Consider the following 20,201-nt stretch of genomic DNA (forward strand, 5'->3'; position numbering starts at 1 on the left):
AAACAGATGATACAGTCTCATCATATGGTGATAACACTCTTTCCATTCCACTAGTACCTCTACAGCAGGGGTCGGCAACCTTTCAGAAGTGGTGTGCCGAGTCTTCATTTATTCACTTTAATTTAAGGTTTTGCGTGCCAGTACATTTTAACTTTTTTAGAAGGTTTCTCTCTATAAGTTTATATATTATATAACTAAACTATTGTTGTATGTAAACAAGGTTTTCAAAATGTTTAAGAAGCTTCATTTAAAATTAAATTAAAATGCTGATCTTACACCGCCAGCCCGCTCAGCCCGCTGCCAGCCTGGGGTTCCGTTCACCTAGGCCAGCAGCAGGCTGAGCGGGGCCTGTGGCTGGGACCCCGGCTGGCAAGGAAGGAGCTGGCAGCCAGAACCCCAGACCAGCAGTGGGCTGAGCGGGGCCAGCGGCCAGGACCCCAGACCAGCAGTGGGCTGAGCAGCTCAGCCTGCTGCCGGTCTGGGGTTCCATCCGCTGGCTCCTGCCAGCCAGGGTCCTGGCTGCCGGCCCTGCTCAGCCCGCTGCCGGTCTGGGGTCCCGGCCCTGTCCACATAGAGTAGATACGTACTTTCTCCCTGGTTCTGGCCCATTCTCTTCCTCTCTCTGCACTGAGATGAGTGTGGGAGTGAACTGAGAACAGGGCTGGGGATGAAGGAGCAGGCTGGGGGTTGGGATGCAGGGTCTGGCCAGGAGCTAGAATGAGGGAGGGGGCTCAGGGTTTGGGCAGGAGGTTTGGGTGTGGAGAGCTTACCTGGGCAGCTCCCATTTGGTGTGAGGGGTGCAGGTGGGAATGTGGGTGTGTGTTTGCAGGAGCTCCCGTTTGGTGCTCAGGGTGAGGGTGGGGATGTGGATGTGGGGGGGTGCAAGAGTCACTACATCGGGTGTTGGGGGGCTGGGTATGTGTGGGGGGTGCAGGAGTCAGGGCAGGGGGTGTGAGAGGAGGGTGGAGGAGTCAGGGCAGGGGGTCTAGGTATGTGTGGGCGGTGCTGGAGTCAGGGCTAGGGTTGTGGGGGCTGCAGGGGTGAGGGCAGAGGGCTGGTGGGAGTGGGGAGGGTTCAGGGCAGAGGGCTGGAGGGGCATGAGGGGGGTGCAGGGGTCAGGGCAGAGGGCTGGGGGTGTGGGCTGGGGTTGTGCGGGGGCTCCCAGCCCCCTGTCCTGAGCAGCTCATGGCAGGGGGCTGGAGGGGATATGCTGATTCCACCCCCTTCCCCAAGGTCCCTGGAGCAGAGAGCACTCTGCGGCTCCACTTTTTCCTCTCCCCCTCCGTAGCAAGGGCCGTCAGCTGATCGGCCGCAGGGAGGGAGAGAAGGAGGGGCAGGAACCCTGCACGCTAGGGGAAGAGGCGGGGGGAGGGGGAAGCTTGCCTGCCCTGCAAGGAGAGAGTGGTGGGCAGAGAAGAGTGGGCCGGGCCGGATTTTTAATTGCATGCTGCTGTCCCCGGCAGACAGCAGCGTGCCATTAAAAATTGGCTTGCATGCAGTCTTTGGCACGCATACCATAGGTTGCTGACCCCTGCTCTAGAGGATGTTAAAAAGAAGCAACAAAAGTTAGACTTTTAAAATCAACAGGTTCAGATAACTGGCACCCAAGAGTTTTAAAAGAGCTGCTGAGTTGTTTGCTGAACCATTAATGTTGATTTTCAATAAGTCTTGAAGCATGGGAGAAGTTACAAAAGACTGGAAGAAAGCTACGGTTGTGCCAATTTTTTAAAAGGGTAAACGGGATGACCCATGTAATTATAGGCCTGTAAGCCTGACTTCAATCCCTTTCAAGATAATGGAGCAGCTGATACGGGACTCGATTAATAAAGAATTAAAGGAGGATAATATAATTAATGTTTATGGAAAACAGATCCTATCAAACAAACTTGGTATCTTTTTTTTTTAAATGAGATTACAAGTTTGGTTGATAAAGGTAATAGTGTTGACATAATATACTTAGACTTCTCTAAGGCGTTTGATTTGGTACCACGCAACATTTTGATTAAGAAACTAGAAAGATATATAATTAACATGGCACACATTACATGGATTAAAAACCTGCTAACTGATAGATCTCAGAGCATAACTGTAAACACGGAACTGTCATTGAGCAGGTCTGTTTCCAGCATGGTGTTGCAGGGACTGGTTCTTCACCCTAAGGTATTTATCACTTTTATAAATCACTGGAAGAAAACTTAAAATCATCACTGACAAAGGTGGCAGATGACACAAAAATAGGGGAAGTGATAAACAATGAAGAGGACAGGTCACTGATTCAGAGTGATCTGGATTGCTTGATAAACTGGGCGTAAGCAAACAATATGCGTAAGCTAAATGTAATTGTGTAAATTCGGAACAAAGAACGTAGGCCATACTTACAGAATGGGGGACTCTATCTAGGAAAGCAGTGACTAAGAAAAGATTTGAGGGTGAAAGTAGACAATGAACTGAACATAAGCTCCCAGTGTGATGCTGTGGCCAAGACAACTAATGTGATCCTGGGATGCATAAAAAGAATAATCTTAAATCGGAGCAGAGAGGTTATTTTACCTCTGTATTTGGCATTGGTGCAACCACTGCTGGAATACTGTGTCCAGTTCTGGTGCCCAAAATTCCAGAAGGATGTTGATCAATTGGAGAGGATTCAGAGAAGAGCCATGAGTATTAGTAAAGAATTAGAAAACATGCCTTATAATGAGAGACTCAAGGAGCTCAATCTATTTAGCTTATGGCTAAGGGATAACTCGATTACAGCGTGTACATACCTATGTGGGGAACAAATATTTAATAATGGGCCCTTCAGTCTAGCAAAGAAAGGCATAACATGATCCAGCATCTGGAAGTTGAAGTTAGACAAATTCAGACTGGAAACAAGGGGTAAATTTCTAACAGTGAGGGTAATTAACCATTGCAACAATTTACCCAGGGTCATGGTGGATTCGCCATCACTGACAACTTGGATATTGGATGTTTTTCTAAAAAATATGTTCTAGGAATTATCCTGGGAAAATTCTATAGCTTGTGTTATACAGGAATCTCAGACTAGATGATCACAATGGTCCCTTCAGGACTTAGAATATATGAACCCTGGATTGGCAGGGCTCTCCGGGAGCTGCGGATCATGCAGGCATTGGATCTACGGGCCCAAGCATGTGATTTGGTGCAAGTTAATTGAACCCAATTCACTTTCTTGAAAAATCTCAGGTTCAACCAACCAGCATTTTCTGATGAAACTAAATAAGATAAACATAAAAATTTAAAACTTACCAAAAACCATCCGCCATATCGCTGGATGTGGGCGAGTAAAAGGCCCTGTGGAGAGAAATATTTGCTAGATGACAGTGAATTGATTACAAAGATTAAAACTACAGCATATTATTTCTAAGACTTGGTTCAGGGGGATATCAGCAAAAGTTAACAAGCAAAGATCGGTTTTTCTTCAAGCTTTACAATATACTTGAAAGTTTGGCTTAGAGCCTTAAATAAAACAAGTTCATTAGTAATTGATTCTAGGATTTGAAGGTTTTTTGATCATTACTTGGACATGGAAGAAATATGCAATTACTTTTCATTGGCATTCTTTCCATGGTGGTAAGAAGATGGCATATATTTTGGATGTATGTGTGCTGAGGTGTCAGCTGCTAGTATTTTTAACAGGCTGATCTCTTGATCTGTTTTTTAGATTACATCTGTTTTGTGGCTTTTTACAGTTGTGGGCATGTTTCATTTTGGGAATGAAAAAGTAATCAAATACAAGTTTATGCAGGTTAGCAATGAAACTGGGGGCACTGACTCCCAAAAACATTACCAGGCAGGCCACCTAAAACTTCTAACAGACTTAATATCAGATATCACGAAGAATATCAGGCATCTTACACGCAGAGGTTGGATGTGTGTGAAAAAACAAGCTCTTCTGGCTACAAAATTGAAATTGATACCTTTAGAGACACCATTAAGATCAAACACAAATCCTGATTAAATACCTAGCTCAAAAGGGCTTAACTTCAAGATATATCAAGATTTCTTTAAAGGTCTCAAGAGCCTGGATTCCTGAGGACGAATGTCCTCTGATTACGGCTTCTGTTTTAGATTTATTTATTTTGCCGGAGATTAGATTGACTTCCTTTATTAAATTAAAACGCCAAACTAGAACAAAAAGAGAAGTGGAGATAAGGGCCACCTTTATCTGGTGGCACTGAAAAGTTTCTAAATATAATCCATTCTTCTAGACTGCAGGAAAAGGCTGAAAATATAGGTCTTCAACACACATTATGATTTGATCTTTGAATCCCATCTGCAAATAGCTATCCCTATTTCACCCCGCAAGGGCTTTTTCTAAACCCATAAGTGAACGACAGTCACATGCAGATCTTGTGGTTTGGGCAATTACATTATGTAACCTTCTTCGCATATCCAAATTTGTTCTTCCCTATAGGAAATCAGTTTGGTCTGCATGTGACACATAATTCATTTATGGGGATAGGGACATGAGTGATTACCTTGATGAGATTTTATAGAATGTAGCTATGGGACAGGCACACTGGGTTAAACCCTTGCCTTCTTTTGTCAACAGCATGATAATGGTTGATGTTCATTTGGAGGAAGTTATTTTGAAATTATGATTTGTCTGAGTAATCCCTGAATTTGTGAGGAGTTATTTATTTGCTCCACAAAGATTTTCGAAAAATCTATCCAAAACCAATTATGGCCCATGAATCCGAGTTTTCTAAGAGATTTAATAAAGTTAACAGTCATTTCATCTCCACCTTCTTAGCACCCTAATCTTTCTGTTATCTAAGCATACTTAAAAATACTTAGTTCCATCCATAATATTTCAATAAATACATTAAGTCTATAACTCCCACCAGGAAACTCACATCAACAACTTAAAATATATATGTGCTAGTTCAAAAGGAATTATTATGGGGAAGTTCTATGGGATGTATTATACAGGAAGTCAGACCAGATGTTCACAGTGGTCTCTTTTTGCCTTGAAATTTATGAAACTGGATTTTGGCAGGCATTTACATCTGATGAGAGGCGGCATGATCTCTAATTTATCCCCTCTGCCCCCTCAGATACTCTCCTGTGATCCTTCAAGATTGAAGAATCATTTGCTGCTGAAGACAGAGCTGATCACCAGGAGTTTACACAAGCTCTCTTTCGTGCCAGAACAGCCTAATCTTGAATGCACTAATTCATATTGCGCCAATGTGCACTCCAAAATAAAACTTTCATGGCAATTTTGATATGGTAATATAAACAGGAATTCAGTTTCTTGCACATAAAACTCTTAATTGTTAAGTGTGTATGTCAACAGAAAAACTACATACTATGAAAAACTAAAAATTTTATCCCATAGGTGCTGGGAAGTATATGAATATAGTGTCATGCCAGAAACCACAATGGGAGGTTTAGGAGTCTATTGAAAATATGAAAGCTAAAAGGTACTGGCACAAAATTCCTGCATTTTCCTTCTCTCTATCCAATTCATCATTTTGGTGAGCACATTATGAAAACTACTCATTAATGAAGTTCTAGGAGGAGCTAGATAGCATCGTAAGACAAAGCTCTAGAGAGTCCTTTCCAAATGTTCCCCTTTAAAGCTGCAAATCTGTCCTGATAGAAACTATTGTTCATCTACTGTTGAACAGAGGCAATATCTGAAATGGGGGGAAGCAAAACTCACCAACAAATGTATGGTCATAACCAGTCTACAGTAGGAAACAAAGATCACAATATATGTAACTCAAAACAGGATAACTCTTCTCTTGAAGGGTCTCCAGTGTAACCAAAGCGTTATTCTTTTCAACTCGCATCATTAGTAGAACATGGCAATAAAACTATTTTGATTTACTTCACACCCCGCTCACAATCATTGAAAAATTCTTTCAAGTTTCATTTTCTTAGGGGGTGGAGATGAAGTACAGCAACTTTACTGTTGTACATCCATAACAATAAAGGTCAGATTTTGGTTCTAGTCCTGGCTCTGCCACTAGCCTCTTATATGACCTTCAGCAAGCCACTTCCCCTCTTGGAGCCTCAGTTTCCCCATCTATAAAGTGTGGATAATGATACTGACCTCCTGCTTTGAGATTTACTGATGTAGAACACTGTAGAAGAACCAGATATTATTATTATTAAGAGATTTAATCCCCAAATATGCTGAAAAAGCTGACATTTCCATTTTCAAGGGACTATGGCTCTCTAGCGAGACCATGCAAAAGATAAATAGCCTGTATTTTGTTGGTATTTCAGCTCAATGCTATTACAGTTCATTTATACGGTTGCTTAATTTAATGCCATGTAAAGACAGTGAATAAAATCTATCTTAATTTAAAAAAAAAAAAGTTACTAACCTTTTGTTACTGTTGGTCTTCGAGATGTGTTGCTCATGTCCATTCCATGTTCGATGAGTATGCTCACCACATGCGTTGGTGTGGGAAGTTTTTCCTCAGTGGTATCGGTAGGGGACCAAATCTGGCACCCTCTGGCACATATGCGCCGGGATAAGGGGCCACCTTCCATCCTCCCTCAGTTCCTTCTTGCTGGAACTCTGACAGTGGGGAAGGAGAGTGGGTCATGGAATGGACATGAGCAATGCATCTTGAAGAACAACAGTTACAAAAGGTTAGTAACAGTTTTTTCTTCTTCAAGTGATTGCTCAAGTCCATTCCATGTTAGGTGACTCCCAAGCAGTACCATCAGAGGCGGGGAAGAGTTCATGGACGTGTTGATTGCAACACAGCTCTGCCAAATCCAGCATCATCTCTGGCTTGCTGCGTGATGGGGTAATGAGTGGTGAAAATGTGTACTGAAGACCGCGTTGCAGCCCTGCAGATATCCTGGATAGGGACATGCGCCAGGAAGGCAGCCAAAGATGCCTGAGCCCTAGTGGAGGCACTGCCCGCGCTAACTCGTAACAGATGTGAAAGCAGTGGTGATCCAGTTTGAAGTCCTTTGAGAGGACACTGGAAGGCTCTTCCTTTTGTCGGCAGTCACAACAAAGGGTTGAGTCAATCTGTGGAAGAGATTGTTGCGCTCCAAATAGAAAGCTATGGTGCACCTTACATCGCATCTCTCCTCATTGGTCTTGTGAAGTTTCAGATAGAACACTGGAAGGAAGATATTCTGGTTGATATGAGGAGCGCGCAAAGTCTAATGTCTCTTTCCCTCTTGGTCCAGGGCTTGAATCCCTTACAAATGCAGCACTTTTCATGGATATGGGACTCACCCAGACACTTCAAACAGCTTAGGTATGGATTGCTGATTGGCATGGGTTCCTTAAAACGATTGCAAGGCTTAAAGCCCGGGGAACGGGGCATGCCCCGTTCCTGGGCTAAGTCCCTCAGGGGACTATTCGCTAAAATCTACTAGCTATTAAGAACTGTAAACTAATTACTAACTAACAACAATTTACATAAAAGTTCAAAGAACCACTGAATAGAAACTGCTTGCTAGAACAAGGGGAGCATTCCAGCACAGACACTGGCAGTAAGAAGGAACTGAGAGCGGTGGGGGGCTTATACTAGTGCAAATAAGCGCCACTCCAGAGGGCACCAGGGTACCCCAATGGATACCACCGAGGAAAAACTTCTGGCACCGGTGCATGTGGTGGGCACACTCACCTAACATGGCATGGACATGAGTAATCACTTGAAGAAGCAAGCAAGCAATTCTTTCCATCTCAGAAAGTAAATGGCAACAAGTGAAAAGAAATATGCATGTGAAATAAAGGTAAAGCATCAATATACTTACCATTTGGAAAAGCTAGAACACTAACGATTAGAAAGAAGAAAACCACAGAGAGGATACCCTTCCAAATATTATCTTCTGGGATAGAATCATTCCTGAAAAGACAGACATCATCAACTTAGTAACATGACTTTTTTGAGGACAATGAGAAAAGGCACTCTAGATGCCAGGTTAATGAAATACATTTGGAAATAAGCACTGAAAATCAATGATGGTTCACAATCAATAAGAGAAGCTAACTTAGTAACTGCACTGAATGGTTTCACTTGACACCCTTGCACATCCATTTATACAAGAACAAAGCTAAACATAAAATCAATATACCCAGGCCAGGAGTACAGCTTCTAGCCATTGTCAGAACTGACTGCAAAGTAAAAATAACAAGGCTTAAATTATTCCTCTTTTTTTGGAGAAAGGTTGTTGTTATATTATAGCCAAAGGATAGACCTAAGCATCGAGTGTGAATATCTTGACAGGAAATCCTGGCAAGCCTGATTTAGCTGTTTTTCCTTCTCCGATAGCTAAGAGTACCACCTAGTTTACATGGGAGATCCACCCATTTCAGAATAGATCTGGCTTTTGCAAATAAGTTCTCTCTTCTTCAGTCAGTTCTCGGAGCCTTAAATAACAAAATCAGTAAGTGTAACCATCAATTATTAATAACTCAAATACAAGCATAGTTGATATAGCACATCTTAATTATTACTATGAAGATTAAAATCTTATTGCTTATAACTAAATATTTTTAGGTACTCATCATGAATGTATCTAGGTACCAATATACAATGCACAGTAATATATTCCATTATTTCTTCCTTTCCTTTTAGCGTCAAATTTTCTTTCTAGTTTTACAATGGATTAAGCTGTGCATGGTGAAATAAGGGTATCTTATTTCAGGATGGTTCAAAAATGAATCTGCAGCAGTATAATTTGCCCCACAATAATTGCCAGGATGGGATCAGTGAGGAAATAGTACTGTATTTTACAGTTTGCAATAACATTTAGCCTCAGATGCATGATTATAAATGTGGGCAGGGCCATCCCTAGGGGGTGGGTGGGGCCTGGGGCGGAAGTGACAGATTCATCTCTTCTGGGACTGACTGCACCGGCCAATCGTACTGGCCTGCGGGGCCCTCTAAAGCGTGGGGCCCGGAGCGGTTGCCCCAATTCGCCCTACCCAAGGGGCGGCTCTGAATGTGGGACATATAATTTTCCCCTCTTCCAAAGTGCTGCATAATCTCCTACTTAGATTGTAAGCTCTTTGGGACAGGAACAGGTTTTTTTGTTTTGTGTTTGTACAGCTCTTAGCATGTTACGGTCCTGGTCTATGACAATGGCTCCTAAGTACTATGGTAATACAAATAAAGAAGAAGAATACATTACACTACAGTGGAGTACCACAGCAGCCTTTTCTACCCGGGAAGCTTCTGAGCCCTGGCTAGGTCAGGTCTGCCATGGGAAGGCTGCTGCCATGTGAAGGGACCTACCAAATTAATGGCCGTGAAAAACACGTCACAGACTGTGAAATCAGATCTCCCCCATGAAATCTAGCTATTGGAGGGGCAGGGCTGGGGCGCCCCAGCTCGGGGCTCCTACTGTTCACCAGGCTCCAGCTGCTGGGGTGGGGTGGGACAGAACTTCCTCTTCCCCTGAACAGCTGCTCTCAGCGGGAGATCAGACCCATGTCTGGGTACCTCCCCTGGCTGCAGGAAGCTCATGGCTGTACCAGCTCTGAAGACTCCCAGCAGCCCAGGGGAGATCAGACCCACCTCGACCTCCGGGAATCTCCCCCCGGCTGCAGGAAGCTCCACAGCTGCTGCCTTCAGAGAAGGCAGCACAGAACTGAGGGTGGCAATCCCGCGACCCCCCCCACCAGCTTTGTGACCCCCCCACCAACCCGTTCTGGCTCAGGAACCATATGGTTACAACACCCTGAAATTTCAGATGTAAACATCTGAAAATGTAAAATTGACCCATTTTAAAACCATCTGGCCCTGAAATTGATCAAAATGGACCATGAATTTGGCAGGGTCCTACATATGAGTAAAGCTCTCACCAACAGAAGTTGGTTCAATAAAAGATATTACCTCATTCACTTTGTTTCTCTAAAGTGCATCATGCCAGTGACCTTTCTCTAATCTTCCCCCTGTTCTATCGAGATTTACTAGTGTCAGTTTCCTGGTTATAGTGCCACCCATGCATGTCTTAGAGTCATTCCATGACTAGCTAAAAAACAGGAATTCTGCCTTAGCACTGGGCTCCCTGTGCTCCTCCAGGAGTTCCGCCTTGATCAGAGCTGCTGCCCTGTCTTAGTACAGCCGACGCACAGATTCACAATGGCCCAGCATACAGAGGAGGTAGTCCTCTGCTACAAATTCACATAACAGTGTACATTCATTATTTTCACTTAGTAATGTCTGGTAGAACGTTTTCCATAAAAATGAAAGCTACTGAATGATTTAATAATCAAGTAAAATTGCTGCATAATTCAGTGCAACCTAGCCACATATATTAGAGAAGGGTGGACTAAATCACTTAAGTTAAGCCTAATGTAGCAGCAAATACATTTGGCTTTGTACAGATCAAGATTTCTGAGCCTTATAAAGCATTTTGATTTCTTTTTTGGTCACTACATGAACAGATCAGACTCTACCTCCCTACCCCACGTTTCTAAGATCCTGAGTATTGTGATTAATCTTTAACATCTTTCTCTCTGTACATCCTCTTTACTTACTGCATACTAGATAGTCAAAGCCTTGATTAAGAAAGCCAGAAGTTACTGCTTTAGTTAGTTCATTTTGGGATTAATACAGTTACACTTTTAAAAAGAATGTTTATCCTGTCCCCCTGCCAGAGGCAGGAAAGAAAAAACTACAGCTTGGTTACTGCTTCTGAGCTAGAAGAGAGACTATGGTGTTTGTTTGGAAGAGGTGTTGCTGGGAATCCTGAGAGGAAGGTGCAGGCACAGGGAAACAAAATGACTGTCACAACAAACAATAATAAGAAAATGTACTCTTGAGGGACTTCTGTGCCAAAAAAATAAAAATTCTGCAAACAACATTTTAAAATTCTGCAAATTTTATTTGTCGATAAATAAATGTGGAGGCTCCAGCATGGCAGTGGGGAACACAGGCCACTGGCTGCATGGAGGTGGGAAATCACCCTAAAGCCCCGCACATCCCAGCACATGGACTCAGCGGAGAGGCTGCACTATGTCAGGGTCAGGTGCAAGGGCCGGGCCTGCCCAGAAACACCCTGTGGCCCTGCCCCTCCATACCAGGCACACCAGGTTGGGTCAAGCAGGCTCAGCCCAGCAGGATCCAAGAGTGAAGGGCCTTAGTGTGTGGGGATAGGATTCTGTGTGGGGCAATCTGGGTGTGGGGAGATCTGGATGAACAGGGGCTTATTGGGGGGTTATGGGTTCAGGGGCAATGGGACTCTGCAGGGGGTCCAGGTGAAGGTGGTTGGGGCTCAGCAGGGGAAGGGGGGCTGGATGCAAGTGGCTTGGGCAGGGGTGTCCAGGTGCTGAGGGAGTGGGGCTTGGAGAATACAGTCCTGCATTTTATTCTTGCTTTACTAAAACACAGCCTGTCACCTCCATTAAGTGCTGCTGTGTGTGCTTCACAAAGGAGTGCCCCCAGCAGCCGTCCCTCAGTTGCCATTTGCCTCTTTGTTGGTTGCCTCTCAGTTAAATGAAAGCCATATCCTCCTCCCCAGAGGAGGAAAGGGAAACAGTGGAGCATAGTCAATAGGAATCCCAGCGATAGCAACAGATTTGGAGGTGGGAAGCCAGAGACCAGCTTATCCAAAAGGAAAAACAAGGCAGGTGCAGCAGCAGCCCTGAATATTTAGGTGACAGATACATTACAAAAGCCTAAAATAGGCAAATTAGGCAATTAAACACCCATTCAAATTTACTTTGTTGGCTTTCCCACACTGAAGCAACCCCTCTCTGAAGTCTAGCTCCACCCTGGTCTGCCAACTTCAGGACTGTGACCTCTGTCTCCTGAGATCCTAATGAAGAACCACTACCAGGTTCCCAAAACTAAGGATGGATCTGGCTGCTGCATCCAACAGAAGATCTTTTCCCAGGTTCATCTGAGATCTGCATAAAACAATAGTGTTCAATAAGCAAAAGATGTGATGCTACACAAGGAATGGTGTAGTCCCAGATGACTGCTTGAGAACTATGTTTGACTTCAATGAAGACTTCAACTGATGGTTTACAAAATCATGGTAGGAAACTAAACAACACTGAAAAAATCAGAGTTAGACTTTATGGTACTGACAGCAAGCTTTTTTGATTGTTTGTTTTTAAAAAAAGGATATGAATCATTTCTAGTACCTGATACTCTATATATTGATAGAGACATAATACTTTATAAGACACATTGTAATTAAGCTTATTGAAAAAGGCCAAAACAAAATCTTACCTGATACTACTACTAGACCAAATTTTGAAGACACAGCTATGGTTTGATAAGATCTGTTCCAGCTCACTCTCACTAATCGTGAATAAATTTACCAGTGAGTATGGTAACAAAACACACACCACCCCCTCTCCCTGGCACACTACCTTCTTCATCAAGAAATAGGAAAAAGAAACGTACAACAGACTTAACAGCACTGTCTTATGTCATGATAAAAGGGACTGGTATCACTATCACAAGAGATGCCTTGTCTTTATCTACGGTATCAGCACTTTAATTAATCTGAATTTGAGAGATTGACACAAAATATGTATTCAGTAATGAAGATCTCAGGTACATAACCAAACATACAGTAAACCCAAATGATTGTACTTCAGATTTACATTGTGCATAAAAAACACCAGGCAAAGTGAATGAATGCCAGTTTGAATAAAGCCCTAGTATGATGGTCTAGGATGCATTGTCCTGCTGCAGTCAGGTGCTTTCCAAAGGCAAAAAAAAAACCAAAAACCTTCTCTTTATGGTATTTATGGACAGAAGTAATACTTGGTAGGGATACCTTGACAGCATCCGCGGCGGGGGGGAGGGCAAACTCCAGTCCTTCTGTGGCCATGTTCAAAATAACAGCTCAATTTTTTTTAAAAAAGGAAAACCTGGCGCCTGGTGGGGACCAACCCGCCCCGGTGTGGCTGTCCCCCAGCTGGGCGGCGCCTCCACACGTCACTGAGCTACTGGCCTGTCGCCGAGCCCGGCAACCTTCACGCCTGGCTCCGTAGCCTGCCCCGGCGCTCCCCCGTCCCTCCCCCTCCCCCGTTCGTTCGGGGCCTCCCCCGCCCCGCCCCGCCCCCCCGCCCCGCGCACCGCGTGAAGGCGAAGGCCATGAGGCTGAGGGTGGTGAAGCTCAGCAGGGTGATGGTGTGGGGCCGGTAGAAGAACTCCAGGGTGATGTCCTCCACCTGCTGCTCGTTGATCATGCGGAAGTGCAGCCGGTAGTTCACATCGTCCTTGCTCAGGGTCCGGCTCCCCACGCAGGACGCCATCTCCCCGCGCGCCGCCGCCCGCCCCGGCCCGGCCCGGCCCGGCCGCCTGCTCCGCTCGGCGGCTGCGGGAGGGAGCAGCGCTCTCCCGGCCCGGGGGCCTGGGCGCGCGGCACCAAACGGGCGCTGGGACCAGGCCCCGGCGAGGCGGGGGGGTTGGGGCGGGGAATTACTGCACGGAGGAGGGAGCGGCCGGGCCGCGCGGGGAGAGGGAGGAGAGTATCAACCCCCCGCCGCCGGCAGATGGTCTCGGCCGGGCAGGAAGCGCCTCTGCAGTGTGTGAGGGAAGGGGGCGGGCGAGGCAGGGGAGCTGCGCGCAGACCGGCCGGGAGGGGGCGGGGCGAGGCGACGGGGGGAGGAGCCAGCGGCGCGGCACGAGGCCTCGCCGCCGCCTCAGGTGAGACCCTCGCCGGCGTGGTCACCCGGCTGGGCCCCGCGGCTGGAGCTGGGCCAGGGGGCGCTGGGAACGGGGCAGGCTGCGGGCTTCAGGCTTCAGTCCGCCCGCCGGCCGCCCTAGGGCCTGTGTCTGGGGGCGAGGCTAGCCGCGCTGGAAGCCGCAGGGGCACGGACCGTGCCGGGGCTCCCGCCAGCCCAGCCCCGCGGAGGGTCAGGCTCGGAACCGGGCTCCGGACACGGACGCGCCAGGGGGGGCGGGGGCAGCACCCTAGGCACGGTCTGAGCGTCGCCTGCGCCCCCAGCCAGGCACCCGCTAGTCCTAGAATGTCTGGGGTTTTAATTACTTGTGCGCGGCCTGTTGTCTCGCTTAGAAACAGTGACAATAAGTATTTGTAAGGAGCTTTATGAGCTAACGGTTGCATGGGATTCTGTAATACAAGAAATTGTGCATTGTTTGATTCCTGTGCATGACCCCTTACTTTGACTGGGGCTATGTTAGGCCCTCCTGCTTTTTTTCAGACCACTTTAAGCGCTGCCTTATCTCTAGGCCTCCTGAGGTCCCTTCCAACCCTGAGATTCTATGATAGGTCTGCTGGGTGCTCCTACTTCATGTGTCCCTGGGAGCCCTTGGCAGGGTCCTAGCTCTGGGACCTGCCTGAGAGCAGGAACACGTAGTAGTGTGTCTGCCCCGCCACTTACTTTGGTATAACTTAGGTCGCTCAGGCATGTGAATGAGCCACCCCTCTTCAGTGACATAAGTCACACTGACCTAAGCACTGGTGTGGACTGCGCTACATTGACGGGAGAGCTTCTCCCCTTGATGTAGCTGCGTTGGGGGTGCACTGCTGTAAGCTCTCTACCGTAGCCATAGCCTAAGAGAGCAATGTACCTGTTGGGCTAGGGGGAGCTGCCTTGTCTTTCAAGATACAATATTAATTGCATGCTCGTAACCAGACTAAATGTCAGGTTTCAGAGTAACAGCCGTGTTAGTGTGTATTTGCAAAAAGAAAAGGAGTACTTGTGGCACTTTAGAGACTAACCAATTTATTTGAGCATAAGCTTTCGTGAGTTACAGCTCGCTTCATCGGATGCATACTGTGGAAAGTGTAGAAGATCTTTTTATATACACACAAAGCATGAAAAAATACCTCCTGCCACCCCACTCTCCTGCTGGTAATAGCTTATCTAAAGTGATCACTCTCCTTACATTGTGTATGATAATCAAGTTGGGCCATTTCCAGCACAAATCCAGGGTTTAACAAGAATGTTGGGGGGGGGAGAGGTAGGAAAAAACAAGGGGAAATAGGCTACCTTGCATAATGGCTTAGCCACTCCCAGTCTCTATTCAAGCCTAAATTAATTGTATCAAATTTGCAAATGAATTCCAATTCAACAGTTTCTTGCTGGAGTCTGGATTTGAAGTTTTTTTTGTTGTAATATCACAACTTTCATGTCTGTAATCGCGTGACCAGAGAGATTGAAGTGTTCTCCGACTGGTTTATGAATGTTATAATCCTTGACATCTGATTTGTGTCCATTTATTCTTTTACGTAGAGACTGTCCAGTTTGACCAATGTACATGGCAGAGGGGCATTGCTGGCACATGATGGCGTATATCACATTGGTGGATGTGCAGGTGAACGAGCCTCTGATAGTGTGGCTGATGCTATTAGGCCCTGTGATGGTGTCCCCTGAATAGATATGTGGGCACAGTTGGCAACGGGCTTTGTTGCAAGGATAGATTCCTGGGTTAGTAGTTCTGTTGTGTGGTATGTGGTTGCTGGTGAGTATTTGCTTCAGGTTGGAGGGCTGTCTGTAGGCAAGGACTGGCCTGTCTCCCAAGATTTGTGAGAGTGTTGGGTCATCCTTCAAGATAGGTTGTAGATCCTTAATAATGCGTTGGAGGGGTTTTAGTTGGGGGCTGAAGGTGATGGCTAGTGGCGTTGTGTTATTTTCTTTGTTAGGCCTGTCCTGTAGTAGGAGACTTCTGGGAACTCTTCTGGCTCTATCAATCTGTTTCTTCACTTCCGCAGGTGGGTATTGTAGTTGTAAGAATGCTTGATAGAGATCTTGTAGGTGTTTGTCTCTGTCTGAGGGGTTGGAGCAATAAAAATAAACGAGAGCTGAGGAAGTGGTGTTCTAAGTCAGCCATAAAAATGTTGGCATACTGTGGGGCCATAATGTAAAATAGTTATGGGTAAGGACAATTGGGGACAATGTACACCTTCAGATCAGCGGCACTGCTATGGGTGCCCGCATGGCCCCACAGTATGCCAACATTTTTATGGCTGACTTAGACCACTTCCTCAGCTCTCGTCCCCTAACGCCCCTACTCTACTTGCGCTACATTGATGACATCTTCATCATCTGGACCCATGGAAAAGAAGCCCTTGAGGAATTCCACCATGATTTCAACAATTTCCATCCCACCATCAACCTCAGCCTGGTCCAGTCCACACAAGAGATCCACTCCCTGGACACTACAGTGCTAATAAACGATGGTCACATAAACACCACCCTATACCGGAAACCTACGGACCGCTATTCCTACCTACATGCCTCCAGCTTTCACCCTGACCACATCACACGATCCATCGTCTACAGCCAAGCTCTGCGATACAATCGCATTTGCTCCAACCCCTCAGACAGAGACAAACACCTACAAGATCTCTATCAAGCATTCTTACAACCACAATACCCACCTGCGGAAGTGAAGAAACAGATTGATAGAGCCAGAAGAGTTCCCAGAAGTCACCTACTACAGGACAGGCCTAACAAAGAAAATAACACAACGCCACTAGCCATCACCTTCAGCCCCCAACTAAAACCCCTCCAATGCATTATTAAGGATCTACAACCTATCTTGAAGGATGACCCAACACTCTCACAAATCTTGGGAGACAGGCCAGTCCTTGCCTACAGACAGCCCCCCAACCTGAAGCAAATACTCACCAGCAACCACATACTACACAACAGAACCACTAACCCAGGAACCTATCCTTGCAACAAAGCCCGTTGCCAACTGTGCCCACATATCTATTCAGGGGACACCATCACAGGGCCTAATAACATCAGCCACACTATCAGAGGCTCGTTCACCTGCACATCCACCAATGTGATATACGCCATCATGTGCCAGCAATGCCCCTCTGCCATGTACATTGGTCAAACTGGACAGTCTCTACGTAAAAGAATAAATGGACACAAATCAGATGTCAAGAATTATAACATTCATAAACCAGTCGGAGAACACTTCAATCTCTCTGGTCACGTGATTACAGACATGAAAGTTGTGATATTGCAACAAAAAAACTTCAAATCCAGACTCCAGCGAGAAACTGTTGAATTGGAATTCATTTGCAAATTTGATACAATTAACTTAGGTTACCTTGCATAATGACTTAGCCACTCCCAGTCTCTATTCAAGCCTATTTCCCCTTGTTTTTTCCTACCCCCCTCCACCCTCTGACGTTCTTGTTAAACCCTGGATTTGTGCTGGAAATGGTCCACCTTGATTATTATACACCTTGTAAGGAGAGTGGTCACTTTAGATAAGCTATTACCAGCAGGAGAGTGGGGTAGGAGGAGGTATTTTTTCATGCTTTGTGTGTATATAAAAAGATCTTCTGCAGTTTCCACAGTATGCATCCGATGAAGTGAGCTGTAGCTCACGAAAGCTTATGCTCAAATAAATTGGTTAGTCTCTAAGGTGCCACAAGTACTCCTTTTCTTTTTTCAGACTAAATGTGTTACTGTTGTAATCAATTTATGTGTATTAGCATAACACCTAGGAGCTTCAGTTTTGGACCAGGACCTCCCTGTGCTATGTGCTTATGCTCAAATAAATTTGTTAGTCTCTAACGTGCCACAAGTACTCCTTTTCTTTTTACAGAACCAAAGGACAGTCTGGCAGTGCCCATGAAGAGACTTGACATTGTGGTGCCCTGATTCTTTTTTCATAAACAGATTGTTGAGAATTAACACACTTAATGCAAACAATGTCTGTTGAAGATTTTTAAATTTTTATTGTTCAGTTATGTATTTTCTAGGATATCACATTTGTAAATTCACAAGGCAGCTGAATGACATTAGATAGCACAGACCTACTTCTGCTTTAATTTTGATAAAGCCGCTTCCTAAACTTTGGACCTAGTTTGTGTGAACAGTGAGATGCATTACTTTATTCCTGACCATTTTCTCCTTATAATTAAGTGCTCCTTTTTCTTAGCAGGGAACCATATTTATGTAGAAGATGGCTTTTTGGGCTCGGCAGATAAGCATATGGCACTTGTCAGTGAAAACAAGTAGTGTTGCTAATTCTGTTCAGCAACTGAGAAAAACTCACAGAATGTGGATGCAGTTGCGTAAGCTTTCAGTTCTATCTTTCCTGTGCACTGATAATCACTTTCTTCAGCGTGGATTGAAGACCTACAGATCTGTATCTTTGGGGAACCGTTTACAGTCCACCAACTTAAGTAATGGACAGATTGTTTCTTCAGAAAGTAACTTACATTCTCCAGTAAACCACTACCAGCAGCAAGCAGAAGTAATACCCAGCTCAGATACAAAAACATTATATGAAGGTAAGAAACTTTAAGAACTTGAATTTAACTTAAAGTCCACAATGTCCCATCAGTTCGGTGTCGTTGGCTCTTAGTCTCCAAGCATTCTTGTCCAGTGCATCTAACAAGCGGACACCAACTTTCACGTCCTCCTTCAGCATCTCAAACCACCTTTTTCTAGGTATTCCTCATGTCCCACAGCTACTAGTTCATATACTCTCTAGCCAGCATATCCCACGTTTTGTCTCACTTGACTCGTTCATCTCAGTCAATACTTCCTCTGCTTTTCTGTGGTGAGGGCTCGTGCCGTTTTATTGTGTAGCCTATCTTACCAGTGTCCACCTAAGCATTCTCATTTTGGCAGCATGATGTCAGAACTTCTATTTTTCTGTACTGAAAATCCTGCTTTAAACTTGACATTTGGCTGTTAACTCATTGGACTGTCTTTACAAGTTTCACTCAGTTTGAACCTCAGTATTAATATAGGATTTCTGTCATATAAGACAAGTATTTGATCCAGAACCGTACTGATTGCTTTTAAATCTAGTCAGAAGTTTAGTCGTCTTATCAGAATATCAGACTGGTGGTAAGGAGACCTGAATTCTCTTCTCCATTGTGCCACAAACTCATTGTGTGACCTTAGGCAAGCCACTGAACCACTCTGTGCCCTGACCCCTAAATAAGGATAATAAAAAACAACCACTGAAAAGGGCTTTTAATATGTATGGAGAAAAATTGCTATGGAAGTACTAAGTGTGAGAATACTTCATTCTTCTTATAGCATTTACCTGCAACTGCGAAATAAGATATTGGAGATTGTTTTAACCCTTTTTATATCACTCATAACGTATGTTAAATGATTAGTGTGTTAAAACAGTCGTTTAAACACACTAATCCATTTAAACTGTTTTAGATACTGCTTACAGGCCTCTCTTCCACACAGCCGAGAGGTGGGCTATGAGCATAGTGCCAGGAAACTGAGTTTTAGTCTGGTTCTGTCAAGGACTCCTTTTGTGTCCTTTGACAAACCATTTTCTCCTTCTGCAAATGGGGAATGCTAGAAAAAGTGAGTTTCCTACACTGTGTTGACTTGTCTGGCCTACACTTGCAGCTAACCCCATGTACAACTGAGAAGGATTGGGTCCTCTGTGACTGTAGTGCAAAGTGTGTGTAAATCTGGTTTAGATGAGTCAGCTTTCATCCAGAGTGTGTCAAAACTGATATTCTGCAGTCAGAGGTGCAAATAGGTGGAAGCGTAGCAAGCTGTTTAGTGACCCATATAATGTGCAACTCGCATATGTATTCTTGAGCAACAGGTACCTTTTCTAGCATAGACCAGGACTTTGTGTTTTGTAGACATTAATTAAAGCCCTACAACCAGTCTGTGAGGTACTCCAACTTCCATGGAGTTTTGTCTGTTTATGCCAGGGCTGAATTGGTCCCAGAAATGCAGACCAGTATATTAGGATGAAGTGGAGAAAAAAGAAACTTTTGCTGGAAAATCATCTAAAACTCTATAACAGCGAGAGCTCTGTTTAGACTGTGGAATAGAGTTACTAGAGGCCATATCTCAACTTTTAGGGCATTTAAAAATAGACTCTACAAAGTATGAGAAAATATGAGGAACAATTCTACAGTGACAGTGGCAGATGGATGATATAATTTATAACTCTACCTTTTATTCTGTCTAGCCACACTGGCTATGCATGCTAGCTGGATGTTTCTACTAAAACTATCAGTACGGAAAAATTGAAGTGTTGACATATAAAGCCTTGTTAGAGGGACACCATCCATTTCACATCTACTAAATGGATGTTCTTTTTTTTTTTTAAAAGATACAGTTTCAGGGATTCTACTGGTCCCGAATGTCCCTGCCAGTTTTGTAGTTTTTCCGTTTTATTTTCTTTAAGAAATAACAGGAAAGAAGTTTCTCCCTTATTGCTGTGTGAAAGATCCACACAACTGGAGAAACTTTGAAACAAAGTATGTGAAATACGCTGTCAAGTGTACAAAATGGAAAA

The 20,201-nt window shown here is 44.8% G+C and overlaps 2 protein-coding genes across 6 annotated transcripts in view; one reads left to right on the forward strand and one right to left on the reverse strand.

The window, feature by feature from the left end:
* PTDSS1 (phosphatidylserine synthase 1) overlaps positions 1–13,475 on the reverse strand; it is a 54,159-nt gene extending 40,684 nt beyond the window's left edge. Inside the window, exons 1-3 of one of the 2 annotated variants that reach the window (XM_073330515.2) lie at positions 13,047–13,475; positions 7,759–7,850; positions 3,268–3,312 (exon numbers count right to left, since the gene is read on the reverse strand). In XM_073330515.2, coding sequence (XP_073186616.1) covers positions 3,268–3,312; positions 7,759–7,850; positions 13,047–13,225 — 316 coding nt within the window. In that variant the 5' untranslated portion in view covers positions 13,226–13,475. The remainder of the gene's footprint in view (positions 1–3,267; positions 3,313–7,758; positions 7,851–13,046) is intronic. The other variant, XM_073330516.2, reaches the window with a different exon arrangement.
* Positions 13,026–20,201, forward strand: part of MTERF3 (mitochondrial transcription termination factor 3) — a 39,174-nt gene continuing 31,998 nt past the window's right edge. The window contains exons 1-2 of one of the 4 annotated variants that reach the window (XM_073330519.2): positions 13,026–13,174; positions 17,847–18,201. In XM_073330519.2, the coding sequence (XP_073186620.1) occupies positions 17,871–18,201 (331 nt within the window). In that variant the 5' untranslated portion in view covers positions 13,026–13,174; positions 17,847–17,870. Of the gene's footprint in view, positions 13,175–13,527; positions 13,620–17,846; positions 18,202–20,201 lie in introns of those variants that run through there. The other 3 variants (XM_073330520.2, XM_073330517.2, XM_073330518.2) reach the window with 3 other exon arrangements.

This window comes from Lepidochelys kempii, chromosome 2 (genome assembly GCF_965140285.1).
Source record: "Lepidochelys kempii isolate rLepKem1 chromosome 2, rLepKem1.hap1, whole genome shotgun sequence".
Classification (NCBI taxonomy): Eukaryota; Metazoa; Chordata; order Testudines; family Cheloniidae; genus Lepidochelys; species Lepidochelys kempii.